General features: G+C 41.9%; 1 protein-coding gene across 16 annotated transcripts in view; it reads right to left on the bottom strand.

Annotated features, from left to right (window-relative positions):
• Positions 1-25,295, bottom strand: part of TRIM44 (tripartite motif containing 44) — a 115,800-nt gene that overhangs the window by 28,355 nt on the left and 62,150 nt on the right. For 2 of the 16 annotated variants that reach the window (XR_014069901.1, XM_081545996.1), the window contains one exon: positions 9,853-10,001. The exons of 13 other annotated variants lie outside the window; for them this stretch is intronic. Coding sequence is in view for 2 of the 3 variants with exons in the window: in XM_081545996.1 (XP_081402122.1) it covers positions 9,878-10,001 (124 nt within the window). In the remaining variant the exon portion in view is untranslated. Of the gene's footprint in view, positions 1-9,852; positions 10,002-12,407; positions 12,868-25,295 lie in introns of those variants that run through there. One more of the 16 variants, XM_081545994.1, reaches the window with a different exon arrangement.

Raw genomic sequence — 25,295 nt, 5'->3', positions numbered from 1 at the left:
GAACCTTGAGCACTTTAGGAGGCAAAAGACATGTGTAGGATGAATTAATGCAAATGCCTCTGCTTCTAGTTATATAGTCCCCTGAAGGCAAATTTACTTGAGGAACTCTCGTAAGATGGGCGGTTCCTCAGGAGGGCAGTTTAGGCTGGTTCCCTGGCTTGCCAGCCAGCTTAATTGAGCAGGGAGCAGTGAACTGAAGGAGAATCAGGCTGATACTGTGTCCTAGTTCCTGCTCCTCACTCTGACCCCAACATGGGCACAAAGACCTAGATTTCTCTGTGGGATTTATTCTCTGGTACTTCTGACTCAAAGCTGGTGGTAAACTGCATCTTCTTTTGCTCCAAGTCCATGGAAACCTGAAGCCACGCTGCAGGAGACAGCTTCTACCTGCATCCTCACTTCTGCACCCCTTTCAGAAAGGCTTTCCAGGTTGACGCAAGACTAAACCCTGCTGCAGGGCAGAGGTAAACTGTGCTTCATATCACTGCCCCTGAGGAAATGGTGAACAATCTTTCTCTTACTGTTTTACTCCTTTTCTTTTCGAGGACACAGCAAGCCGTTCCAGTTGTTTGAATTTGCAAGAATGGAGACTTTGAGACTCAAGAGATCCAACTCAGAGCTAGAATCATTTGTGTTTTAACTAAACCCCCAAACAGTATATTTGGTTCTACAGAACTTTCTATAAAATAGACTTTTCAGTATAGGACAAGTGCAAGTAGCTCTGTGGCATGAAGGAAGGAAGAGCAATAACTTCTTTGAGTACTGCACTGGTCTTAACTGGGCTTATACCGTTATGTAGATTTGGGAAAACTAGTTCTCTCAAGTCTGTCTTTCAGGTATTGACAGAAGAGTCAGGTGATACATTGTGTAAAAATTAAGGCTCCAGAGACTCAGAGGAAAAAGCACTCCCTATGAAACAGAAAAGGACAGATATTGAAATTCCACAGCCTCAGTTTTTTGATAGTAGATTTTCAGCAATAAAAATCTAGTGAGATTTAAGATTACTTAGAGACCAGAAAGAAATTTTGCTCCCCAAGCCAAATTTTACAGTTATGCTTGCCCTTTTTTTGTTAAAGGCAAAACCAAACATTTCGGGACCCCCAATATTTGCATTTTGCATACATGTGTACAAACACACACGCCCATACCTATTACCCGTTCTAAATTCAGTCTGCAACCTCTATTTCTTCTTTAATTTGCCTTGCAATCACTGAGTGGCCAATTTTTATTAACAGGCAACTCCTGAATATCTAAAAGATTTCGCTGGAATAGGTGTGGTATAAAAACATAGGGTTTTATAGAAATTTAGGATATTCTTACATTCTGTAAACCACCACATCACCTCCTTTAAAATTCCTAGAACCTTTGAATGGGGATTCACAATATTGGGCCTCACAGGTTATCTTCCAGGTACCCTTTAACTGCTGAGATCCCAAGCCTTGGAAAGGATATGTTTGGTACAGCTACACCTAACAAGATATCACCCTAAGAACCCCCTGCAGACAGCAGGCTAAATATCTAGCACTTCTTGGCGCACATATTGCTTCAAATATACAGGAGGCCATTTCTTGGATAGCTAAGAGCCCCAGCCTCTCTCCATAAAGGCAACATTCTACTACAATCGGGCATTTCAGATTCTGTGACTATTACCATCCCTCTTTTTCATAGACAGACTCTCACTATAAAGATAAGGTCATTCCCACCAAGTGGAAGGGGGGTTCTGGAAGGGGAAAACATGTACATCCATGGTGGATTCATGTCAATGTATGGCAAAACAAATACAATATTGTAAAGTTAAAAAATAGAAAATAAACTAATTTAATTAAAAAAAAAAAGATCAGGTCACACAATTAATTCCAAACTGAGCACATTCTTCTCCCTGGTGGGCCTATCTCACTATTTACCCTCAATGTCAAAAAGGCTGTGACGGTGTGTGCTGACTGATGAGACTGGCTGGTACCAAGCATATCAACCTTGCTGACTGTACACACGAGGGCAAGAAGATCTTGGGGGTACCACCAAACTTGGACCCCTCAATCAGCAAGGCTCTCTCTCTAACAACATCTGACTATAATTTATGCCCACTGGGTAGGCCCTTCTATCCCTTAGGAAACCTGCTTGCATAGGTTTGCTGATGTTCACAGCACATTACTTCCAATGTGCCCTTCCAGGAAAGAGCCAGACTCCTGCTTTGGGCACACAATTCATTCTGACCAAAACATTCTATCTGCTGCATGAATGCAAAAACATATGCACACACACAGGGCGGCCCTCATTTTCTCTGGAGTAATGGGAGCCTGGGCAATACTTTAAGTATTCATTTCCCAACATAAATTAGAATGGAGCATTGAAAACACCAGTGACATCTGCACGGATCCAGAATGTATTCATTATGGTTGGTGCTATTACAATGAAAGGAAATGCATTCATAATGGCAGGACATTTGAAATAATGTGTTGCTGGAGTCCGTGTCCATCAAGCAATAATGAAGAGACAGGAGTGGGTCAAATAAATTAGAAGGAGTAAGAGGGGCTTGTGATGAGGTGGCTTCAAGGGCTCTGGGCAATGTCAGTGAGCTGGCACATTCACTGGGTTCATAGGGAGAAAGTTATGAGAGTTTCAAGGTAGTAGAGGCAAGAAGGGCATCAGGCTGACCTTCTGGAGAACTGAGGTCTGAATCCTGGCTCTGTTGTATGCTAGCTTTGTGATCCTGGGCAAGTCACGTCAATATGACCTTGGTTATGTCCATACCTGGACTACTCATTTCTAACAAGAGGAGACAGATCTTAAGGACTGCATGAGGAGGAAAGGAGATACCATATGTTAAGTGCTCAGCTAGAGACTGGTGTGTAATGAGCATATGTCAACATTAGCTCTCCGTTTTCTTTTTTTGTTATCACTAACTACATGTTCAACTTTGTGATTTCAGGCATCGTCTAGCTCACCAAACCTCAGTTTCTTCTGCAAAGTGGAGCTAATAACACTGGCTCTTCCTACTGCGTGAGCGTATTAGAAAGAGTAAGTGAAATGGAAAGTTTGGCAAGATACTACTGATTGGCTGAATTTAGTCATTCTCAACTTGCTCTCCCTGCTGCTTTCTAGTCTGGGGTGAGGAAGCGTTAAATATCTGCATATCAAGCCTGTACTGCAGTGGGGGATGGGGACATGAAGCCCAGTTCAGGCCTCTGACATAGAAGGATAAGTCTTCTGGTTGTACGTGGGAGGCTGTTTGCTGGAAAAAGTGTTTACTTTTCTGATTAATGCAGACATGGCCCTTCTTCTGAGCCCTTCTTCATGCTTGAACATGGATATGACACCCAGAGCTGCAGCCCTTTTTCAATCATAAGGCAACGAGCACGAAGGAAAAGCCCAGGGAGTCTCAGAGGATCATGGCAGTACTGTCATCATTAGCAACTGAACCAAAGCAAGCACTCACCTCCCTCCAAACTTATTATGTGAAACAAATAAACCTCTTTGCTTAAGCTACCGATACCAGAGTTTTCTCTTACTCAAAGCTGAACACAATTCTCATACAATGCATTAAGTACTCTGGAGAATTAAAAGCCCTGTATATAAGTACGTGATCCTTCCTCTGCCAAGAACTTCATTCCCTTGGACCCATCTGGCTAATTTATCTATATCCTTTAAACTTAGGTTTAGTAATATCTCCTCTAGGAAGCTTTCCAAGACCCTATCCCTTGCATTTCTCCCATCCTCTGGACTTCTCAAAGCACTCCATAACGCCTGGATCAGTACATGTTCCACTGATTTGTAATGAGCCATCTCCTTGTCTCTTTGCTCCACTAGATGCTTTAAATGTCTCAAGAGCAAGGATCCCTATTCTACCCACTTAAAAAATTTCGTAGCGCTTGTCATTACCTGGCACACAGAAATAAATCATTAAGGATTTACTGAAATACTGAATAAACCAACCAAAGAATGACCTGAAAGGACATGAGAAGTAAATGAGAGCCTGTGTAGTCTCACTGTCCATTCATACTTTTGAGATACTGCAAATAGCTTTCTAATTCCTGTTATTACTTTTGGGGTATCTGGGTTGGGACAGCCTATGTTAGGTCTAGGCAGTGATTTATTAGTCTGAGTTCATGACAGTCCCCTATTCCTACCTCCTAAACTCTTTTTTGCTGTGTATTGACTGAGTCCATACTTACCTACACAAAAAGAATTTGATTTCCTTCCTTGTGGTGATACCCAAAGACATCCTGGGAATATCACAATATAGCACCAAGTAAACGTTCACACCGCCCAGCAGCCCCCTCCAAGGTGTCTGAGTTCTGTCTGCGTGTGACTGGGCTTCTGGGGGCGCCTGCTGACTCTGCCATCCCTGGGTCCTTGCCATCCTCGAACGTACAGTGTGGGGTCCTCAGGCTCAGCCTGAGGTATGTGGTTCTCTAGAAGGAGATACATGTAAACTCGCGTGTCCTCTCTGTTGATAAAGCTAGCTTGTCGCCATGACTTGTAGAGATCATAGCCTTCTTGAAGCCACATGACTAACCCATTGCAGAATACCCAGACAAAGAGTAATGCCAGATAATGTAATATTATGATTCAGATTATAAATCAGAAACATGTTCTATTATGAGGCATGTTATATTTTCAAAAAGTCTAAAAGGTGAAGTGGCCTGCTGTGACGGTCACCAGCGGCCAGCCTCAAGTCTGAACTCCCGTTCCCTTTGCCTCTAATGCTCACATGCCCATTTATGCTTGGCTGGCCCCTCTGTTCAGTCAGGTTTCAGCTCAAAAGTGACCTCCTTAGCCCTTCTTTGAACACCTTATCTTTAGCAGCTTCTTCTCCCCAATCCCCTTGTATCAAGTCACCCTTTGTCATTTCCTTTCTAGCACTGCTATCTGAAATTACTTTCTTCATTTAATGGTTTACCAGGTTTTTTTGTCTATCTCTTCTCACTAGAATTAAATTCCACCAGGGAAGGGATTGCATCTGTCTTGTTCACCGTGTATCTTTAGTCATAAGAGCTGTGCCTGGCATAATAGAGGTGTTTAATAAACATGTGTTGAAAATGAGGAAGAGAGTGGGCAGCGTGTATTCACTCAGGAAATCCACTTTGGTGCCCTTTACTTGAGTTTCCCTTTGGGAGTGAGGATGAGGATGGGGTTGAGGGCCAAGAGGAATCCTTAGGAGGGAGAGGCCGGCTGTGGGAGGCTCCGTGCAGATACGGAAAGGGCCAGAGTTCTGGTTCTGCTACTGTCCTGACTGGAACATGTCCCTTGATTTCGCTGAGCTTCAGCTTTGTCATATGAATGGTAAACTGTTTCAGCAGATCAGTGTAACAGTTAAATGAGACGGCAGTGGCACACAGTGAGGGAGTTTGTTCCCCTTTGCCTGGCCCTTGAGGCTGTAAAAGGAGGAAGCAGTCCAGGAGCCCCGGGAAAGTCATCTAATGCTTGTCCCTCTTCTAGCAGTCACCTTAGCAACCAAACAGTCCTTCATGGAGATAATGTCAACCTGCTGTATCACGGAGGCTAGCCCACAGGCCAGTTGTGAAGTCCTGAGGATGTTCTCAAAACACTGAGCATGAGTCTACTTTGCAAGTTTATTAGAAATGTATTCCTTCCTTCTCAACCTTACATCAACCTGCGTTAAACTGGGGCCGATGTTATTCCACAGAGGTAAGCTTATTCATCTGCTTGAAGAGCTATGGGTGCTGATTCTGCCACAGCATGTGCTTGCTGTAGTCTCATCAAAATCAGACATTCATAGCCATCAAAAATTTGTAGTCTCCGGGCCTGCTAGACACACTACTGGTGACATCTTCTTTGATAGATATTTACTTGTTTAAACACATTTAAATCTTACACTCAATTTATTCTACCCATTCATTTGTTAATTCAACAAGCATTATCTTAGTGCCAACGGCATGTTTAACCCTAAGAGTTACCATATCCTCACAGTTACTAAATGGTAAGCACTGTGCCTAACCCTTATGAGCATCAGATCATTCAATCTTCATTTCACCCCATAGGCATTATGATTCTACTCATTTTACAGACAAGAGAGCTGAAACCCAGGAGTTTACATCAATTGCTTACATGGACAATTAATGATGGCCAGAACTTTAACCTAGGTCTTTCTGACACCAACACCAACCCCATTCTGTTTCACAAATACTCGAGCAAGTAGGTCTTGAAAAGGCACTTGGTACTTATCAGGGTCCTAGACACTTTCATGAATTAAAAAGAAACAACGCTAGACTATGTGACCTTTCTCAGGAACTCTGTCTTACTCTTCTTTGCATTCCCAACCTCTTAAGCAATACTGAGAATGTGACTCCTGTTTTCAAAGATACAGTAGAGCCAAATAGACAAGTAGGCATGAAAGACCTTAAGAAGAAGTCCAAGACACAAACTCTACAGGGTACAAAATGTATGTGTATGACTACCACTAGGGGATGGGTTTAACTTTATAACTAAGCAACAAAACAAGGAGACTGGATGAGCCTGGGCATCAGAGATTCCAATGCTTATAGGGACCCCATAGGTAACATGAATGAATGAGGCGAATAAATTGTGCCAGGTGGAGGCTGGTAAACTGCAAAGTACATACCCCTTCTAAGGAGCCAGCTGGTCAATGTCATGGGTAAATACAGATTCAGTACTGCTAAAAATTCTGAATTTTCAAAAGAAGCTGAAAAAAATCTGCTTTTTGATGTGGAATCTTTCAATTTTTGAATGCTGGTCAGTTGAAAAAAATACTTTATGAGGCAAACAAAACCTCCTTGGGCTAGATTTGGCTGGCTGATGACCCATGAGTTTGCAGTTTGGGGATTAGGCTGCATTTCATAATCTTTTCACCATCAAGGACCCCCATGTACCCTCCAAGGCTTCAGAATTTGAAACTCTTTGTCTAACACACAACATTTTTGAATATTTAATTAGTTTTCTTGTGTGAATTAAATAATCAATAACTGACAAATTAGGTCACCATGGGGTGAAAAAAGTTAACATAATTCTGCTCTGTTGCAGTTAAATGTAAGATTTCTCACTACAATTTTTGAAATACTGAAAATAGTTTATAGACTTTTATTTCTATCTTCATAGATCCTTTTGGGGTCTGAAGAGTCCAGGTAGAAATTAAACATGTAGACTCTTAACATCTGGTGGCAGTAAGGCATAGTGGGGAAAATGTGGGAACTAGGGTCAAACAGAACTGGGTTGAATCCTAGCTCTTCGACTTATTAGCTGAGTGAACTTCAATAAATAATTCAGCATCTTTTACTTATTTGCAAAAGGGAATAATTTGTGATCCACGTTTTTCTCTTACCATCATCTAATTAAAAGAAGCACCCAGATAACAGCCCACTTAATACCATTACGATGATTTAAATAGCTCCAGCTCACAAATGAGCAAAGCAAAAGGCTCCCTGTCGTGAACAGGAGTCATGGTGACGTGCACGCTGATGGAGGAGCAGCGCATCTATGACCTTCCATTATACCTTTCATCCAAGGAACTCCAAGTGTGCGATGACAGCCCAGAGAGGCAGAGAAGTAGAGACTTGGTGTGTTTACAAGTCCTGCCGAAAACCATGCGTGCCCTGCCTTAGATGAACAGATGCCAGAGGGTCTAATCCCTTAGTAACTCATGCTAAATATCAACCAAAAAACTATCATTGTTGCCACCACTAACATAATCGATTAATAACTGAACTCATCAGTATAGTGTTTTACTATTCACAAAATCATTCAATGTACATTTATCATATGTTTCTCACAAGTATCTAGAGTGGCTGGGGAGGTACAAGTCAGCTCCATTTTGTGAATCAGAAAACAGATTCTAAGAAGTTGGAACTCGTTCATGGCCACTAAATCAGCGAGAAATGGAAGTAACTCCAGTGACTTAAAATTCATGGTTTTTCTCATATACCCTGACCTTTAAGAGGCAACAGCAAATGAGAAACAGGGGTGCTGTTAGGAGTCACATGTTGGTTGAGTGCATCTTCTGTTTATCTGTGAAATGCTAACTGTATAATAAATGAAGTTGTTCTGCAATAGACACTAGGTACAGGCACTTAGAGGCACTCTGTTGTCTAACTATTAAAAAAACTGTTAAGAAAAATTAAATTATCATCTTTGATTACATACCAGTTTGCTTCTCTAGGGGAGCAGAGCAGAATATTGTTTAATTTTTGCTTACCTTTTTCAATTCACCCTTCAATCCTGTCCCTACCTGGGGGAAGAAAAGCCCCACAAACCACATGACTCCTCACCTCCCACTCCCACCCCCCTTCTGCAGTAACTGACGAGACAGGCACCTAACTCAGGGGTAGCTAATTAATAGACATGAATTGGCTAGATTTTCTCTCAAGACTGTGGTGAATCAATGTTGAATTCTGCATCAGAAAACTGCTCTATAGCAGGGACCAAAGTGCTGCCAGGACAAGCTGAGATTATAGGGAAAGAGGAGAGACAAAGCAAACAGAGAAGTCTGCCCTGTGGGGTGGAGGGTGAAGCAGGAAGAAGAAAGAGAGAAAGAAAGAACAGAGACTGCGAGAGCAACTTCTGGTCTTCACCAGTTTCCATGCCTGTGCCCACCAGGCACAGAAACACTTCCCTTGATGGGTCCTGTGAAAAATGTACCGTATCTCTTCCATATCCCACTGTGTCATCTGAACTAGTTGGGGTGGATTTCTGTTCCTTACAATCAGAGTCTCTGGTTAATACAATAAGAAACAGGAGCCATAGTTATAACAGAGAACAGTTAAAAGAGTAGGAAATAGTTAAAAAGAAATTAAACCTCTTTCTTTTAGATGACAGAGAAAGAGAAGAAGAGAACGAATGACTGAAACTTCAAAACTGAAAAACTCTAGATTATGGATCCTCAAAATATGCCAAGTTTACTTCCATTATGTCTATGCTCTTTCTAAAATCAGAAGGATAAATGTTGGCAAAGCTCTCTTCTTATAAAATAAAGCATAATGCTGACAAAGGACTTAAATAGTGATATAGTACATACCTTCCCCTCGTGAACCACAGTTCAAAATTCCCTTGTCACTACCAGAACGTACAATTATGACACCCATTCTCTAATCTCCATCAATCAACTTACTGTTGTATAGCTCAGTTCAGGTCACTGGTTCAAATGGGTCAACACCTGTGAAATCTTCCCTGATTCCCCAGGAAGAATTAGTCACTTTTTATTCTGCTTCCCACAGCACTTAGCACATCCCTCTATGTGGGTTCTCGTACCAGTATATTATAATCCTTTGCCGATGAGCTTCATTTCTCAGTCGAACTACAAGTGCTTTGAGAGTAGGGCCCATGGCTCATTCTTTAACCCTGCTGCGCCTCACACAGTGTCTGACATACACACTGATGGAATAATTCAAGGCTCATTAGTTTTGCCTCCTGGGAGACTTCCTAGAAATAATAATTAAGATTTAAAATTTTTTGTAACAAATCAAGTGGGGTTACAACTATGCACACAAATGGTGTTTAACCATTTCAACTGAATTGGCCTATAATTTTAGTTTTTAAAAAGGTACAAAAATCATGTCAGAATTTAAATACCTGCTTGTTAAAAAGTTATATTTCAAAACACTGGCTATAGTGGAAGACAGGAAGGAGGTTAAAAACCTCAAACTATTTAAGTATAACTCTCATCTTTGGTCAACTTAGATGGTACCATTAATTTAATACTGAAATTTCAAAGTTGTCATTTAACTACAATGACCATATGAAAAGAGCACTGAATCCAGCATTTTGGGTGAAGTGGCTAAAAATATCAGGATATAAGAGGGTACCCAGTTTCCTGGAAACAAAGTTTATAAGGCAGGCAGACACTGGTTGATGGCAACTCAGCTTTGATGCAATACTTACGATGCACAATAAACCAGTCCCCTCTTTAACAGCTGCACTCTCCTACGGGCAAAGCTGAGGGAGGGGGACAAGAAGCCATCACCAAGTGTGGGGTGACGTTGAAAGGGTTCTGCTGAAGACTTGCTGTCACCTGTTCACTGCATTCTCCACTGTCAAACAAGGAGAGTAGAGACTTCAGGAGCTAAACTATGATCAAGGTATTACTTTTGTTAGTGGAGACCCAATTAATATAGTGCCGAGATTTCTAAAGCTACAGTAGGTGCCTCCTGCCACCTCTTCCACCAAATTAGTGAAAGTGAAAGTCGCTCAGTTGTGTCCAACTCTTTGCGACCCCATGGACTATACAGTCTATGGAAATCTCTAGGCCAGAACACTGGAGTGGGTAGCCTATCCCCTCTCCAGGGGATCTTCCCAACTGAGGGATCGAACCCAGGACTCCCACTTTGCAGGCAGATTCTTTACCAGTTGAGCCACCAGGAAAGCCCAAGAATACTGGAGTGGGTAGCCTATCCCTTCTCCAGGGGATCTTCCTGACCCGGGAATTGAACCGGGGTCTCCTGCATTCAGGCGGATTCTTTACCAGCTGAGCTACCAAGGAAGCCCCCCACTAAATCAAAGTCATCTGAATTCCAGGGAAGGAGTGACTTACTTAACTAGCCATCGATGGGGAAGCTGGAACAAAGACCTATCTGCATCCAGAAGAGACAACTTCCTCCTAGTCTGCTCATTTCAATGGAGAGCAAAGAGCAAGGAAGGTCCATCCTGCCTGAACCCAGTGATTCAAGAAAGCAAAAGGGGAACACATGTAAACCCATGGCTGATTCATGTCAATGTATGGCAAAAACTATTACAATATTGTAAAGTAATTAGCCCCCAACTAAAATAAATAAATTTATAAGAAAAAAAAAAAAGAAAGAAAAAAAAAAAAAGAAAAAAAAATAATAAGAATCTGAAATAACGTTTTTAACTATTTAAAAAAAAAAAAAAAAAAAGAAAGAAAGCAAAAGAGAAGAGGGAAAGCCATGGCCATGCTCTCTTTTCAGGGCAGTGATTGTTAACACATTAACCCTGTGCAACTGAGAGGAAAGGTCAAATAATTGCCAGACTCTCACCAATCAGACAAGTTATTCCTCTTCCCAAGGGAAGGAGTGAGTATAGGATAAGAGAGGCTGAAGCATGTCCTTGAGAGGGAGGAGGAGTGGCAGAAATTTCTGATTCTGTGGATATGTGGTAGGTGGTAGGCTGGGGCAGAGGGATAAGGATTCCTCTGAAACAGACTCCCAGGCTGGCACTGTGAAGGTGCTATCATAACATGAAATACACTGAAGGAAGCATAGAAAGATGCCAGGATACCAAAAGATGCTGGAGAAACACTGTCCATAAGGCTACATTAGTCCCATGACCTCAAGGTGCTATGTGTTTCTAAGGACCCCACTTTGGAGATGAAAAAGAAATTCTATTTCCTTTTTGGATTCAAAATGAAGCCAAGGAGAAAGAGGGCTATAAGCAAAGTCAAAGAGGAAAGGCACACAACCCAATGGGCTGAGACAGATGCAAACTGGAGTCATAACTATAACACCTTCTCTCTAAGCCAACCTTCCCTCCCATGAGCACCACTCCCAGTAGTCTGTGATCTCCTAAGACAGAGACTTCAGAGTCTTAGAGCCAGAGAGGGACAGAGCTAGAGGGAACCTCGGGGGCCACATCAAACTCAGGCCTTTCATTTTATAAACGTTGAACTCAAGCCCAGAAAGCTTCAATGACTTGCCTGAGTTTATGTAACTAGGTAGCGGCACAGCAAGGCTTGGAAGCCAGTGCTCCTGACTGAGCTCCATCTTCCTCCTTTATTCTCAAATGCAGCCACTCACTAAGTTCTCTCCAGTCCCCATACCCATGTTTCCCCCATCTGTTCTTTTCTCTGCGTGGCCACTCTTCTAATCCAAGCCTAGAACTTCAAGCTCTTTCATCTGAATCACCGCAAAAATGTTCTCATCTTGCGAGCCTTCCGGACTCTTCTCTCCCTCTGTCTCTTGCCTCAAAAGTGAGCCCCTGCTCTCCTGGGGTGAGTGCACCATTTTGCCACCGCTCTTTTTCCTTTGCCAGCCAGCATGTCCCACACAGGGTCTGCTCTTTAGCCTTGGTCTTGGAATGAAGGAGAAGGAGGCAGAGCTAAAGCTGATCCACAGGGAACATGCAGTATGTGAGAGAAGTAAAGGCTTGTTGTTGCCACTGAGACTTCAGGGGCCTTTTCCATATCCCATGCACTCAGAACAGTGCCTAGCTCAGATTTGGCACTCAAAAGATTTTTTTTTTAACTGAATGATCTCACTAGTCCTCACATTAATCTTAACTTTAGATACTGTTATCATCTGTATTTGGCAGATGAGAAAACCAAGTCCTAAGGAATTGAAATAGTAGGGCTAAGATTATAGAGCTAGTAGGTGATGAGGTTGGAATTCTGACCCAGAACCTCTGACCCCCAAAGCCTGTATTCTTTACCTAGTGCATCACACTGATTCTTTAGACTCTTAAAGTGATAGAGTATAAAACATGAATTCAGTTTTCAATGAGTATTTTATCTTAAAGCTGTCTGATTATTTCGTATATTACATCATTCCTCCGTATCCACAAGGGAATTGATTCCAGGATCTCCCTCAGATACCAAAATCCATGATGTACAAGTCCCTTATTTATATATAATGGTAGAGTACACACATATAACCTCCTCTGCCATTTCTCCTTAGTTGCAGGCAGAGTCCCTCCTGAAGATGTCTTTATTGACTGATGCTGGTTGATTCAGGACAAGAGTTCACTCTTCCTACTTCCAGTTCTCATGGAGTCAGAAGGCTGACTTGCGTACTCCTCACCTTGACTCAAGAGCTCCAGAGGCAAAGACTGAATTTTAAACAACTTTCAGGTCTGATGGACATGTAACTTGTAAAGAAGTAGATCACTTCTCCTTTTTCCCAGATGTCAGCCCTGTCACTCAAACGCAGGTAGGAAGAGAAACGCCTTCTAGAAAGATTGTTTTAAGAGAAGAAAGAGGAAACAGTCAGGCCTCAGCTGGAAAAGCAAGAGTCAGCACAAAAAATCCGTTTATTTTGGGAACTATCTCATGATAATACATGTGAGTTCACACCCTGCTTTTCCAGACAGCAGCCTGTACTACTGCTGGCTCAGACAGGCTGCTGTTCTCCAACTTCATCATCATAAGGCACACAAGTCTGCAGCTAAAAGGGCGGCCACTGACATGAAGGCACCTCTGCAGCCCATCACTTGTCAAGGACAAGGAAAGAGCACCGCCCAAATCTCTCCACGGTCCTCAGAGCACAGTTTACTCCATGCAAAGCTCTCACTGCCACATCCCTACCCTTCTCAGAAGGCTCAAACAGAGCAGACAGGGCATCTCTGCAGCTTTAAATGAAAAGAGCCAAGAAACTAGCCTTGAATACTTAGATTAAAATCCCTCTTTAGAGCAGATGCACACAGCTGAACTTTTATTTTTTAAAATATTTATTTACGAAATCATCTATTTATCTATCTTTCTCGCTGTAAACCTACATTGAAGATTTGCAAAGGCAGAACAAAGAGTTGGTTAAGAATACAGACTCCACAGCCAGATGGCTTTGGTTCAAACCCTGGCTCTCTATCATTCACTGGCTATGTGACCTTGGGCAAACTATTTAATCTTTCTGTGCTTAATTGTCCTCATCTGGAAAATGGGGGCAGCAGCAGCCTCTACCCCTATGGGGCTATCAAAAGGATTAAATGAAATCATGACACGTAACACTCTTAGAACAGCGCCTGGTATGTGGTGAGCCCTTTTATCAGTGTTTGCTATTATGGCTATTATCTAAGGAATAGCCAAGGGTTCATGAGTGCTAGTCAGTCATTTTCCAAGCCTGGAACATGGCTAAGTATTGCTTGTGTATACAGTTAGCGAATAGTATAACAGACCTGCTATGTCTCCTACTGAGATGAAGAAAAACCAAGTACAGCTGCCACTGTTCAGAAACTCACAGGCTGTTGGTGGATAACAAAAGCCGACTCGCAAATAACGGCTGAAGGTAAATGACCTGCACGAGGTGACAGATTGAGAATATAATCCAGTGAATCTAAGGTTTTCCTATTCCAAACCAGAGTTCTCTCCACAACTTCGGAAACAGGTTCTGCATAACTATTTATTCAAAGTAATTGTGTGCCTATCACTTTCCAGACACCAAGAGAATGGTGGTGAAAAAGACAAAGCTTCTGCCCTCATGACACTTACTTCCAGCGGGGGGAAAAATAAGTTACATATATAATCCATTTTCATGTAGTGACAAGCATAGCAGAAAGCCAAAGCAGGTAAGGAAGCAAGGAAGGTCCGAAGAGGCAACATTTCAGCTGAGGCCTAGATAATGAGAGGGAATGAGCCGTGTGAAGATCTGAGGAGCAACACCCAGGCAGAAGGGAACCCAAGCACGAAGGCCCTGAAGTGAAGGAACGTCTCCTCTGTCTGAAGGACAGTGAGAGAGCTGTGTGGCTGCAGCAAGCACAGGGCTGAACAGCGGGCGTGAGGATGGTGGAACCCCCTCCTGTGTGACTTTATAGGTCCTCTTCCTCCAGGTGATTCTGAAGCAAACTCCAGACATGATATAGTTCATCCTGGGGCATTCTAAATAATTAGATGACCTCCTTTGTATCCTAAAGGAACATTCCAGCATCTATGTGAAGAATGGACTCGGTGGGGGGGGAGTGGTTACAGTGAGGGGAAAGATGAGTAAGAGCGGCCATAGGGAATGACAGCAGAATGCCTGCAGAGAAATTATGTGGCCTGGACCAGTATGGAGAGTGGGCGGAGGAGAGAAGTCCTTGGATTTGATATATAGATGAGGGTAAATCTGACAAAATTTGCTGATTAATTGGATGTGGAATGTGAAGAAAAGAGAGATATTGAGTATTACTCTTAGGTTACTGGCTTGAGACATGATGATGCCATTTACTGAGAAGGAAAAGTCAAGGGTAGAACATGCTGGAGAGGGAGGAGAAAAGCAAGAGCAATGTTTTGAACAAAAACAGCTGTGAGGGCAAAGGCATGGGATGGAGAACAAGAACGCCTTACTGCAAGTCCTGACTCTTGCCACTTCTAGTTCTAGCTGGGCGACCCTGAACAGATCACGTACTCTCATTGAACTTTCTCATCTATGTAACATGGAGGTAAGCAAAACTACATCTCAGGTTTGTTTGAATAAGGGAATAAGATGTCCATGTTGTTGTTGTTTAGTCACCAAGTCGAGTCCAACTCTTTTATGACCCTGTGGACTGTAGCCCACCAGGCTCCTTGTCTATGGAGTTTTCCGGATAAGAATACTGGAGTGGGTTGCCATTTCCTTCTCCAGGGGATCTTCCCAAGCCAGGAAGCAAACCCACATCTGTTCAGCAGGCGATTCTTTACCGCTGAGCTACCTGTGTATACCATGTAAATTGTAAAGGTACTGAATCAAAGGTAACCTACTTGTTTGTTACTTCTGATACATGTTTGTTTAAATAATTCATATATGAACCTCAGGTTATGTCTTAAATAGTATTATGAAAAGACTTAACTTTATATCATTTTGCTTGTTTAATGCTCATACTTTTGAAGGGCACAGAGCATCATTTCCATTTCTTATTTGCATTTATTATATACTATTATCCACATATGTTGTCTCACTTAATCCTTAATACAGACAGAATGGGTGCTCTATGGGCCCTAAACTACTGATGAGAAAATTGAAGGACAGAGAAGTTCTATCAAAGACCTGACAACCTAGTCTCACGGCCTTCCTCTCTTTAAGTCAGAATACTGCAATCCTGGTATATAATCCACTTGGCATTAGGGCCGGGTCATACTGGGGAAATTTCTGACACACAGAATACTGAGCACCTCCATGATCACTGGTTAAAAAACAAACAAACACCAAACACAACAACTCCTTAGACCCAGCATGTAACAGCTTGAAAGATACTTCTGTACATATAAATTTTCTTGGTTCCCTCAACCTCTGATTAAGCTGGGCACTATCATATGACAAAAGGATACACTCACTTTATACACTGACCTAAAACTGGAAAAATGGCACTTTTCTGTATTGCTCTGTATTTAGTAACGTTCCTTGTCATTGTCTGTTTCAGTCATTCACTTAACCAATATCTGAGAGTCTACTCTGTACTACATAATATGCTGGGTGCTTGGGATATGTAGGAATTACAACTTTTCTATTGTTAAAGAGTGAAAGGAATTATGTTGTTAAGACCAGAAGAACAAAAAACTGATTTATGATAGATAAGTTATTTTTGAAAGGAATCACGGACATCCAAGTTTCATTTTCATGTCAATTAAAAAAATTCCCAGCGACCTTCTCCAGACTTTCTTTTCCCAGGAAGGTATATCAGTTTCCATTATTTGAACCTCTGATAGCTACACTCCCATTTGTATTGGACATAGATTAATAATAGTAGAGAAATGGTTCAGAAGACCTAGTTTTTTAAAAATACAACAAGATTTCAACCTAAGAGATGTAGACTCTTACTACATTGTCTTACGTTTCTTATACCCTCTTTCTAGATGGCAATTCATCAGCATCAGTTCTTAATATCCAGTGGACGATGAGCCACATTCCTCCAGTTGAGGAACACTGTTGCTAAAGGGTATTTATGTGATAGGGGATAAAAGATCCTTATGGTCAAGAAGTTTGGGAATGCTGGGTTAAACAAAGTAAGTAAGTCTTACTATTTACAGGAGTGCTCAAAGCCTTTATTATGCCATGGTACTTGTGGAACTTCAAGAGCTGGGTAAATGAGCAGCATTTGCCAGACTTATTGGACCCTAGAACCCTAGTTTAAAAGACTAAGTCAACAACTCAGATAATCAGTGTTCAGTCTAATATACTCGGAAGCCCAGGACTGGGGGATTTCCATTTATAACTGCACGTGATGAGCATCTTTTTAGTAAGGTGATGTTTCTTTAAGACTGGGGCGAGTTGAACAGACAGAGAACAGATGTATGGCTCTGAAATGGGGAGGAGAGACCAACTGCTATAAGTAAGCACCATGCAAAAAGGGACTGTTTTGGCTTTTGATTTCTATGACAGTGTCAACATCTAGCACTGCCTGGCACATAACAGACATTGGATATAATTTATTTTAATAAATGGATAAGTGGAATGAAACCTACAGAAATAAGATGGTTATGTAAATTTCAGAATGAGTGACTTCATTGTTTTTCTGTCTTCAGTGATTTCGATTTCCACATCTAGACTTCTAGACAGTGCTTAATTTATTTTCTTAGAACAAAAGACTGAGAATTATTCCAACTGCCTTTTGCATCATGACCCTGCAATAATCTAATAAGAAAGGTTACACTGCTTTTTGTAGATGAATGCACATTGAAGTAATCCCGCTTCCATTATGTAGACAAAATTACATTTTCCAGCATAATTATTGTGTCAGTCGAGCTCCCAAATTTTGATATTGTTTCATTTGCAAAGGCAACATCAACTTACTAGTTTGTCAAACCTCTGAAAAACTGAAGGGAAACTCATAGTTTTAAGTAGTGATTATCAATCTATGTCTCTCTTGTATTCTATCTTTTACATATTTTCCTACTAGCCAGAAGGACTGGGCAAGTTTTAGTCCTTGTAATAGGTTGTAAGAGAAGAACTAATGGCTTTCTTTAAGATGTGTTTTTAAACTACATACCATTTACATTCTTCAGTCTTTACTTGAGATTCCAGACTATAAGCTCTTTGAGGGCTATGTGGACCATGAATGCTTTGTTGAAAACTATATCCTGCACACCAAAGGACAACACCTGGAACAAAGCAGGTGCGCTGTAAGTACTGCATGAACACCATGTTTCTCCTCTCACTGGGACTCACTGTTTTAAAGTAAGATCTTTCTCTCTCTCTCTCCCCCTTCCCCATAGTTTCTCCCTCTCTCTCCCCGCCTGCCAACTCTGTTTCTCTCTCGTATCATGTATGTGCATTACACACACATACTCTGGAATACAGGGAGGTCTTGCTATACACTATGGCAGTTTTCCCATGAAAGATACATAAAGCATGGAAGTTTGGTGAAAATCTGTCATCAGAGGAGTTTTGGACAGTTACTTTGCACTGTGCAATGTCACCTCCTTGTCCAAGCCTTAACCTGCCCTGAGCCACAGAACAAGTCTGGAAGAAATCCTGACTCACACTTAAGTCATCTGATCAGAGCTGACCTGTGACACAGGGCTAATCTGTGAACCATGAATCTGACAGATCTCAAACCCATGACAGGACATTCTCCAGCACTGCTTATCTAGTAATTTTTATTTTGTAGCTTATCTTTATTCTACTAGAAAACAATATTTTCCTCTTTATTGTAAACTGTTTGTATCTAATTAAACCTGATTTTACTCTAGATTGGGACCATGACATCCCTATAGAGTACTATAGGTTTTACTTTAAAAACACAAATCAATAGGATAATAGGATTCAGTACATTGCTTTACTAGCTCTGTGACCTTGGGTAAAGCACTGAACATGTGTAAGTCTGATATGAGAATAATAACAGCACCATTGTCCCAGGCTGTTGTAAGGATTAAATGAGATAGATGATCCATGTGGAATGCTTAGCTCACATTCATTATTTCAGTCTCTGAGGAGTTGACAGACTAATAGCCATGATGATCAATGACCTTAGCAAGTTCATCACCTCTGTAAATCTTTTTATTTTCTTTCTAATAAGCCACTCTCCTGGATTCCATCCACAGGAGTAGAAGCTCACAATGGGTATGCCTTGTGGGTCTTGTTTTATCTCCAGGCATGAATTCCTCCTGCAGAGCTTAGATAGCATTTCTGGGTTGCTGCTGGTGGGGTGATGTCATTTAGGGTAGTCATTTATCTGGCCCCCTGCATTTCTTTCTTACAGCCTATATAATTTCCTTTTTCCTTATTTGGTACTTAAAAGGTCTTGATTGGCCGGGGACTTGACCCTTCATTTTCATTTATCAAAAATTCCTAACCAGAAGGGGTGAGTGCTGAGTTCCAGGGGCATGCTGAGCTGGGGCGTCTGTGCCTGGCCTTTTTATCTGTGCAGCTTGCTGGTAATTGCTAAGTTTTCCCTCCTGAAACAATTATCCCCCCATTTCTCTCCCCACCTCCACCCCACCCCCCAGTTAATTATCAGTTCTGGAATTAAACTGCTTGCCTCTCCTGCTGTTGTCATGACAACAGTTGGCCTGCACCTGCCACTGGGTGAACAGTGGCTCTTTCAGAAGAGGCGATGGCAGTTGCTGGCTCCACAAAAGCCAGGGAGTAAAGTAATGTTTACCTGTCTGGGGAGAGAAGTTCCTGTTCATTCCACCTTAGGCATTTTCCTGGCAAGTTCCAGGACTTCTGCCTCATACAAACTGCTATTGGCATTCAATAAAGAAAATGAAAACAACATTTTCTGATAAAAATGCCAAATCCCTGTTGGCTTGTCACCGTTCCATCCATTAACTTTACTTACTGCCAGCCAAGATGTTGGAAGATACGAATCTTCCATCTCCTGAGAAAGAGAGTATAGTGTGCAGGTTAAAAGCACCGAATTTTAAGCCTGACAGATTTGGGTTCTAATCCTTTCTAACTGTGTGACCATGGCCTAAGACTTTTTTGTAATATCAATTTCTTCATCTGTAAAAAGGGGATGGGAATAACTAAATTTAACAGAGTTTTTTTTTAAAGCATTGAAATAATATATGTAGGTCTGACTTCTACTTTAGGTATAACACATAAGCAGGTATCACTATGACAGCTGCTTAGGTGCTAATCCTGAACAGCCCTGAAAGTCAGGGCAAAGTTGGCAGCTAGGTTGTTTTTAACTGGTCCTTGTCTGAGTGGCAGTACCTGAGAAGCAGGATAAAACGGTACACTGCCCCACAGCATCTGAACCGATGCATCTAGCAGCCAGGGGCAGCTGAGCGATGCTTCTCTGCCTGCCTCCTCTGTAATTCTGTCAGCTCCTCCCTCTCTGTACTGTTTTTCTCACGCTCAGTCTCACTTTCCTTTAAATAGAATTGATAGAACCAGGGGGGAAGGAGACATGTACTCACCAAGGAAACAAAACACTTTTCTGTTTTACAACCACATTACAACCTACAGGGAACAATTGGTAGTGGTGTTAAGGAGTGGGGGAATGAGGCATTTATGTAAGGAGGGCTTTTTCTTTCCTAACACCCCTGCTTCTGGCTAAAGATGTCTTTTTTTTTTTTTTAAATGAACCTACAACCACTCACAGTTAGGTCCCAGGTCCAAATAGCACAGGCACAAGAGTATTGTTCCTTGGCAAAGACGTCACCATTTAGGGTACCCCAGCCTTAGCTCAGCCTTTGGCTACCTTCTTCATGTTCTGAAGCTCCCTCCTTGTTGTTCTCATTTTAAAGAAACCTGTATGCAGTGACTCCAAAAGTTCATACCATCTTGAAAAGAAAAAGCCCCAAACAAAAAACACACCAGCTTCTGCTCCCAGCATCTGGTACAGACACCTGCTGTGGGTTTCTGGGTAAAGAGGTGAATGCAGTTCAGCCATACAGAGCTTACAGAACAAGGAAGGCTCCTTGGAAGTTACTGGGGAAAGAGAATTATTCACCTCTTGCCTGCTTCTCATTGAGAGGCAGTAAGAAGGTGCTAGAGACCAGCAGGTTCCTCCTAAAATGAAAAAAGACCACTAATGACACTCGGCTGTGGCTGCCAGGGGTGAGAAGCGGGCAGAACCAAGGACATCAAATTTACTTATTCTTAAAACACAGACTGGAGTTTTGTGACTCCCTAACATCTATCACTGGCTTAGTGCCAGTCCAAAATGTTTAGGAAGATTAAACAAGGAAGAAGAGAATCAGGCTCCAACCAGACTATTCAGCACCGGATCTAACTCAGGGATACCTGTGACATCAATTTAGTTCTTTGACTAGCTTCTAAGAAACATCTAGAGCCTTAAATCTGTTTGGAAAATGCTGGTGCTTTTAGTATTCCTTATCTCCATTAATTTAGAAGGAACCAGGTATCTACTCTCCAAATTTGGTTTTAAATTAGAGGAAGGAGGGAGCTGTGAAAACTGGTATAAATAAGATAAAAACAAACAATTTCCTTTTACAACTATATCTCAGTTGCTTGCTTTTCTATATAAAAGAAGAAATCCAAAAGAAGAATACTTTTAATGCTTCATAAACTACTTGCCGTTTCAGTATAGCTAAGATGTGCAATTTGATGGAAAAACTGAGGCACAGAAAAAGCAAACAATTTACACATAACAACTCATGAGCTATGACTACAGGAGGAGACCCATACGATTCAAAAGTCCACCCATTTCTTCTATGAATAGGGAGGGCATTGCTGTAGTCAAGAGGCAAAGCCAACAGGAAGCGGTATAAACCATCTGGTGCCTCAAATGGCACACAAGACCCTGGACAAGGGAGACTCAGCCACTCTTTAGTCCCATCTCCTGCCTCAGGCCAGTCATGCAGTTACTCACCCTTCCCCACACAGCACAGGAGTCTACATCCCTCTGAGCCTTCAGAAATGCTGATCTCTGTGCTTGCATGGCCTTCCTACCCTGTCTGTCTAGAAAAGCTAATCCCTACACCCATCCTTCAAAGCCAGCACAAATGCTATTTTTTCTGATTCTCTATTTTGAATTAGTTGTACCTGATTCTACATCCAACATATTTATTGTAGCGAATCATTGTACTGTAGTGGTTAAGAGCCCACAGTCTCAAATCAGAGTACTTGAATTTGAATATTGGTTCTACCACTTTTCAGCTGAGTGACCTTGTTAGTGAACATATAACCTTTCTGCAACTCGGTTTTCTCATTCATATGAGAAATGAAGATAATGTATTAACCACTTATTAGGACTGTTGTGAGAAGTAAAAAAAAAATATTTAAAATACTTTCTGATACATTGGAAAAGACCCTGATGCTGGGAAAGACTGAAGGCACAAGGAGAAGGGGCAGCAGAGGATGAGATGGTGAGATAGCATCACTGATGTTACTGTTGTTCAGTCGCTAAGTCGTGTCTGACTCTTTGCAGCCCCGTGGACTGCAGCACTGCAATCAGGGTCCTCTGTCCTCCACTATGTCCCAGAGTTTGCTCAAATTCACGTTCATTTAGTTAGTGATGCCATGCAATCATCTCATCCTCTGTCGTCCCCTTTTCCTCCAGTCCTCAATCTTTTCCAGCATCAACAACATAGCTGGCATTCAATAAATGCTTTTTTATAATAATGTATAATTATAATTACTATATTGCCCTTACATGTGAATTAAAATTGTTTACTTAGTTCTCTCTTTTGAACTTCCTTGGTGGCTCAGATGGTAAAAGCGTCTGCCTACAATGCGGGAGACCTGGGTTCAATCCCTGGGTGGGGAAGATCCCTGGAGAAGGAAATGGCAACCCACTCCAGTACTCTTGCCTGGAAAATCCCATGGACGGAGGAGCCTGATAGGCTACAGTCCATGGGGTCGTGAAGAGTCGGACATGACTGAGTGACTTTACTTCTTCACTTCGCTTTTGAACTAGACTTTGAGATCTTCAAATACAGAGCCAAAGTGTTTCTTCATCTTCATATATCTGAGGCCTAGCATGGGGCCTGGCAACAGAGTAGACAATTGAAAATGTTTCTGAAGAAACAAATGAAAAAATTCCTCTGCAATTTTACTTGCTAAAGAGATTAGGGAACAGAACTCCTAAAAGTGAATGTTATTCTGATGAGCTCTGAGGTCAAACAATATAAACAAGGTAAGCCTGCCAAGCATCCTAACTATGCACTGGATGGCAAACCAAAGTTGGTTTAGCATAAAACCACACTATGAAAAGTGATATCCAGGTCTCTTCCTCCTGGGCCTTTTTTTCTTAGCATTATGAAGCCAGGCTTCAGGCTTGGCTGAAGCTGCTCCTAGCAGGCTGCTCCTAGCTAGCATTGCCACTGTGAGGTAGGTAGAATATGCTAGAGTCACCTTGGCTGAAGGTGTGAATGGATTCTCTGGTTATTGGCGAATATGCACAAAATAAAATAAAGCTGTGGCTCTCACAGGTAAATATATGAAAATCAATTACTTTAGGAAGACGGCTTGCTTTTATTAAAGATAGGCAGTACAATGCATTGCATGGCTTCATCCTTCATCGGGGTGAGTAGAGGATAAACAATTCACATCAGCAGAGGAAAACAAAGTCAGCTCAGGCTCCACAAGGGGGAAATATGACAGCAAAGACACTCTCTGTGCTGAAGCCAACTTAGATGTTTGAGCCCCATGTGAGGATAATAGGCAATCCTGACAGTTCCACTCCATGTCACAAGTATCAGAGCCATTTTCTTTGGCTTCCACCTGCTGCTGCTGCTGCTGCTGCTAAGTCGCTTCAGTCGTGTCCGACTCTGTGCGACCCCATAGACGGCAGCCCACCAGGCTCCCCCGTCCCTGGGATTCTCCAGGCAAGAACACTGGAGTGGGTTGCCATTTCCTTCTCCAATGCATGAAAGTGAAAAGTGAAAGTGAAGTCGCTCAGTCGTGTCTGACTCTTAGCGACCCCATGGACTGCAGCCTACCAGGCTCCTCCGTCTACGGGATTTTCCAGGCAAGCGTATTGGAGTGGGGTGCCATCGCCTTCTCCTGGCTTCCACCTAGATGTTCTCAAATGAAGACAATGTAAATACCAAACCACAAATTTACCATCAGAGGATAAAAGATACCTAAGTGTATCACTGACTTAGTGCCCTCTTATCTCTACAGACTAAGTAATTAGGAAGAGAAATGCCAGATCTGAGGACATGCATATGGTTGTTATTTTAGGGCATGGGAGAAAAGAGTACCGAGTATAAAGAACCAAGAAAACTTTTAAAGAAACAAAATTGACAAATGTAGGGGAAAAAACTCTACCAAATTACAGAATCTATAATCTGCTATAAGCAGATTCTTTTCATTTCATATTTGATATATGACTGTATTCCTGCACACACTATATTCCCAAAAACTGGGTGCAGAGTAGGGCAAGAAGGGCTAATATTTACAGGAAGATAAAAACCGGCTACATACAAAAAGGCTAAATGACTTGTCCAAAGTCATCCAGTCGGTCCCCTACCAAGAATAGAAGGTAGGTCTGCTGACTCCCCTTGAGCTCCTACTTCCTCAGAACTGCTGCTTGCTGGATCACAGAATCAGCTTGCTCAGATTCACACCGATCTCAGCAGGAGCTCTTTGCCTGAATAAGAGCCAGCCTTGACGATGAAAAATTCTACAGAAATCCTCAGTATGGTTGTTACTATTTAAAAAGCCATTTTCCTTTTAGTTAAAAAAAAAAAATCAGAGAAAATCTCAATAGCAAATGAAAATGTATTATTGATCCTGCTACTCTCTCCTCTGAACACACGAGTTTAAGGGTCCTTCCCTCTCTGATTTCCTCCCACTACACAACAGCTTTCAAGGTAGCAGAGCCTATTGCCGCCTCCTCTCCTTGAATATATATTACTTCTCAGCAGGCTCCAGCAGGAGTAGAGAAGGAGCCAATCTGTGAAGGAGCAAACACAAGATCTCCCATAATAGCACAGAGAAGACAGAAAATTGCTGCCAAAAGTGTAAATTGCTTTTTTTTTCCTTTGGCTTGGAAAAAAAAATCACTCTGGGCTTTAAAGATACCCTCTTAAAAGGTGATTCCACAGTGGTTAATATCCATGTTCTACATATTAGGACTTCTGTTCCTCCACTCCCTCTAAGAATCCTTGTCATCTGTATAACTGTATCATGGATTTGAAGAGGGACTACCGAGAAGCGAGAGGCAGCTGATTCTGCAGGGTCAAAGAAAGGCTTGGTTGCCTGCTCCCAAGGAGTCTAAAAGCACTCCTTTTACTACTGACCCTCAGGGAGCATTGTGTGAGGATGAGATGAAGAAATAGCTCCTACAGTAACAGAGGCTAAGGAGAGGAAAAGTAGCCTGCAGAAAACAGAGGCCATAACATTTGAACACCAGTGCAAGTAAGAACTCCCAGGTTAGAGGAATGAGATCAAAGTGATGCTCTGACAAGGGAGTGTGAATCCTCATGCCTTTCATTCAGGGACACAGAGAGAAGTGGGCTGGCCCCTGGGAGATAGTCCGTATCATGGCTGAGGGCATGGGCTCTGAAACCAGGCTAGATTTCAATCCCAGCTCTGCTTCTACCAGCTGTGTGATCCAGGGCAAGCTAATCTTTCTGCATGTTCATTTCCTCTTTTACAAGTGGGACAATAGCTCCATCATAAGCTTTACATGAGGGTTAAAAGAGAATATATAAAAATATAAAATATATAAAATATATAAACATATATAAAAAACACTTGTGCACAGTTTAAAAAATGGTATCTTTGATTATCATTGTTGTTAACTAGTAGGGAAAGTACACAATAGAATTCAGAACAAGGAACAGACAT

This window comes from Giraffa tippelskirchi, chromosome 11 (genome assembly GCF_054371585.1).
Source record: "Giraffa tippelskirchi isolate mGirTip1 chromosome 11, T2T-mGirTip1v1.2.pri, whole genome shotgun sequence".
Classification (NCBI taxonomy): domain Eukaryota; kingdom Metazoa; phylum Chordata; class Mammalia; order Artiodactyla; family Giraffidae; genus Giraffa; species Giraffa tippelskirchi.
This window is presented reverse-complemented; position numbering and strand designations above follow the sequence as displayed.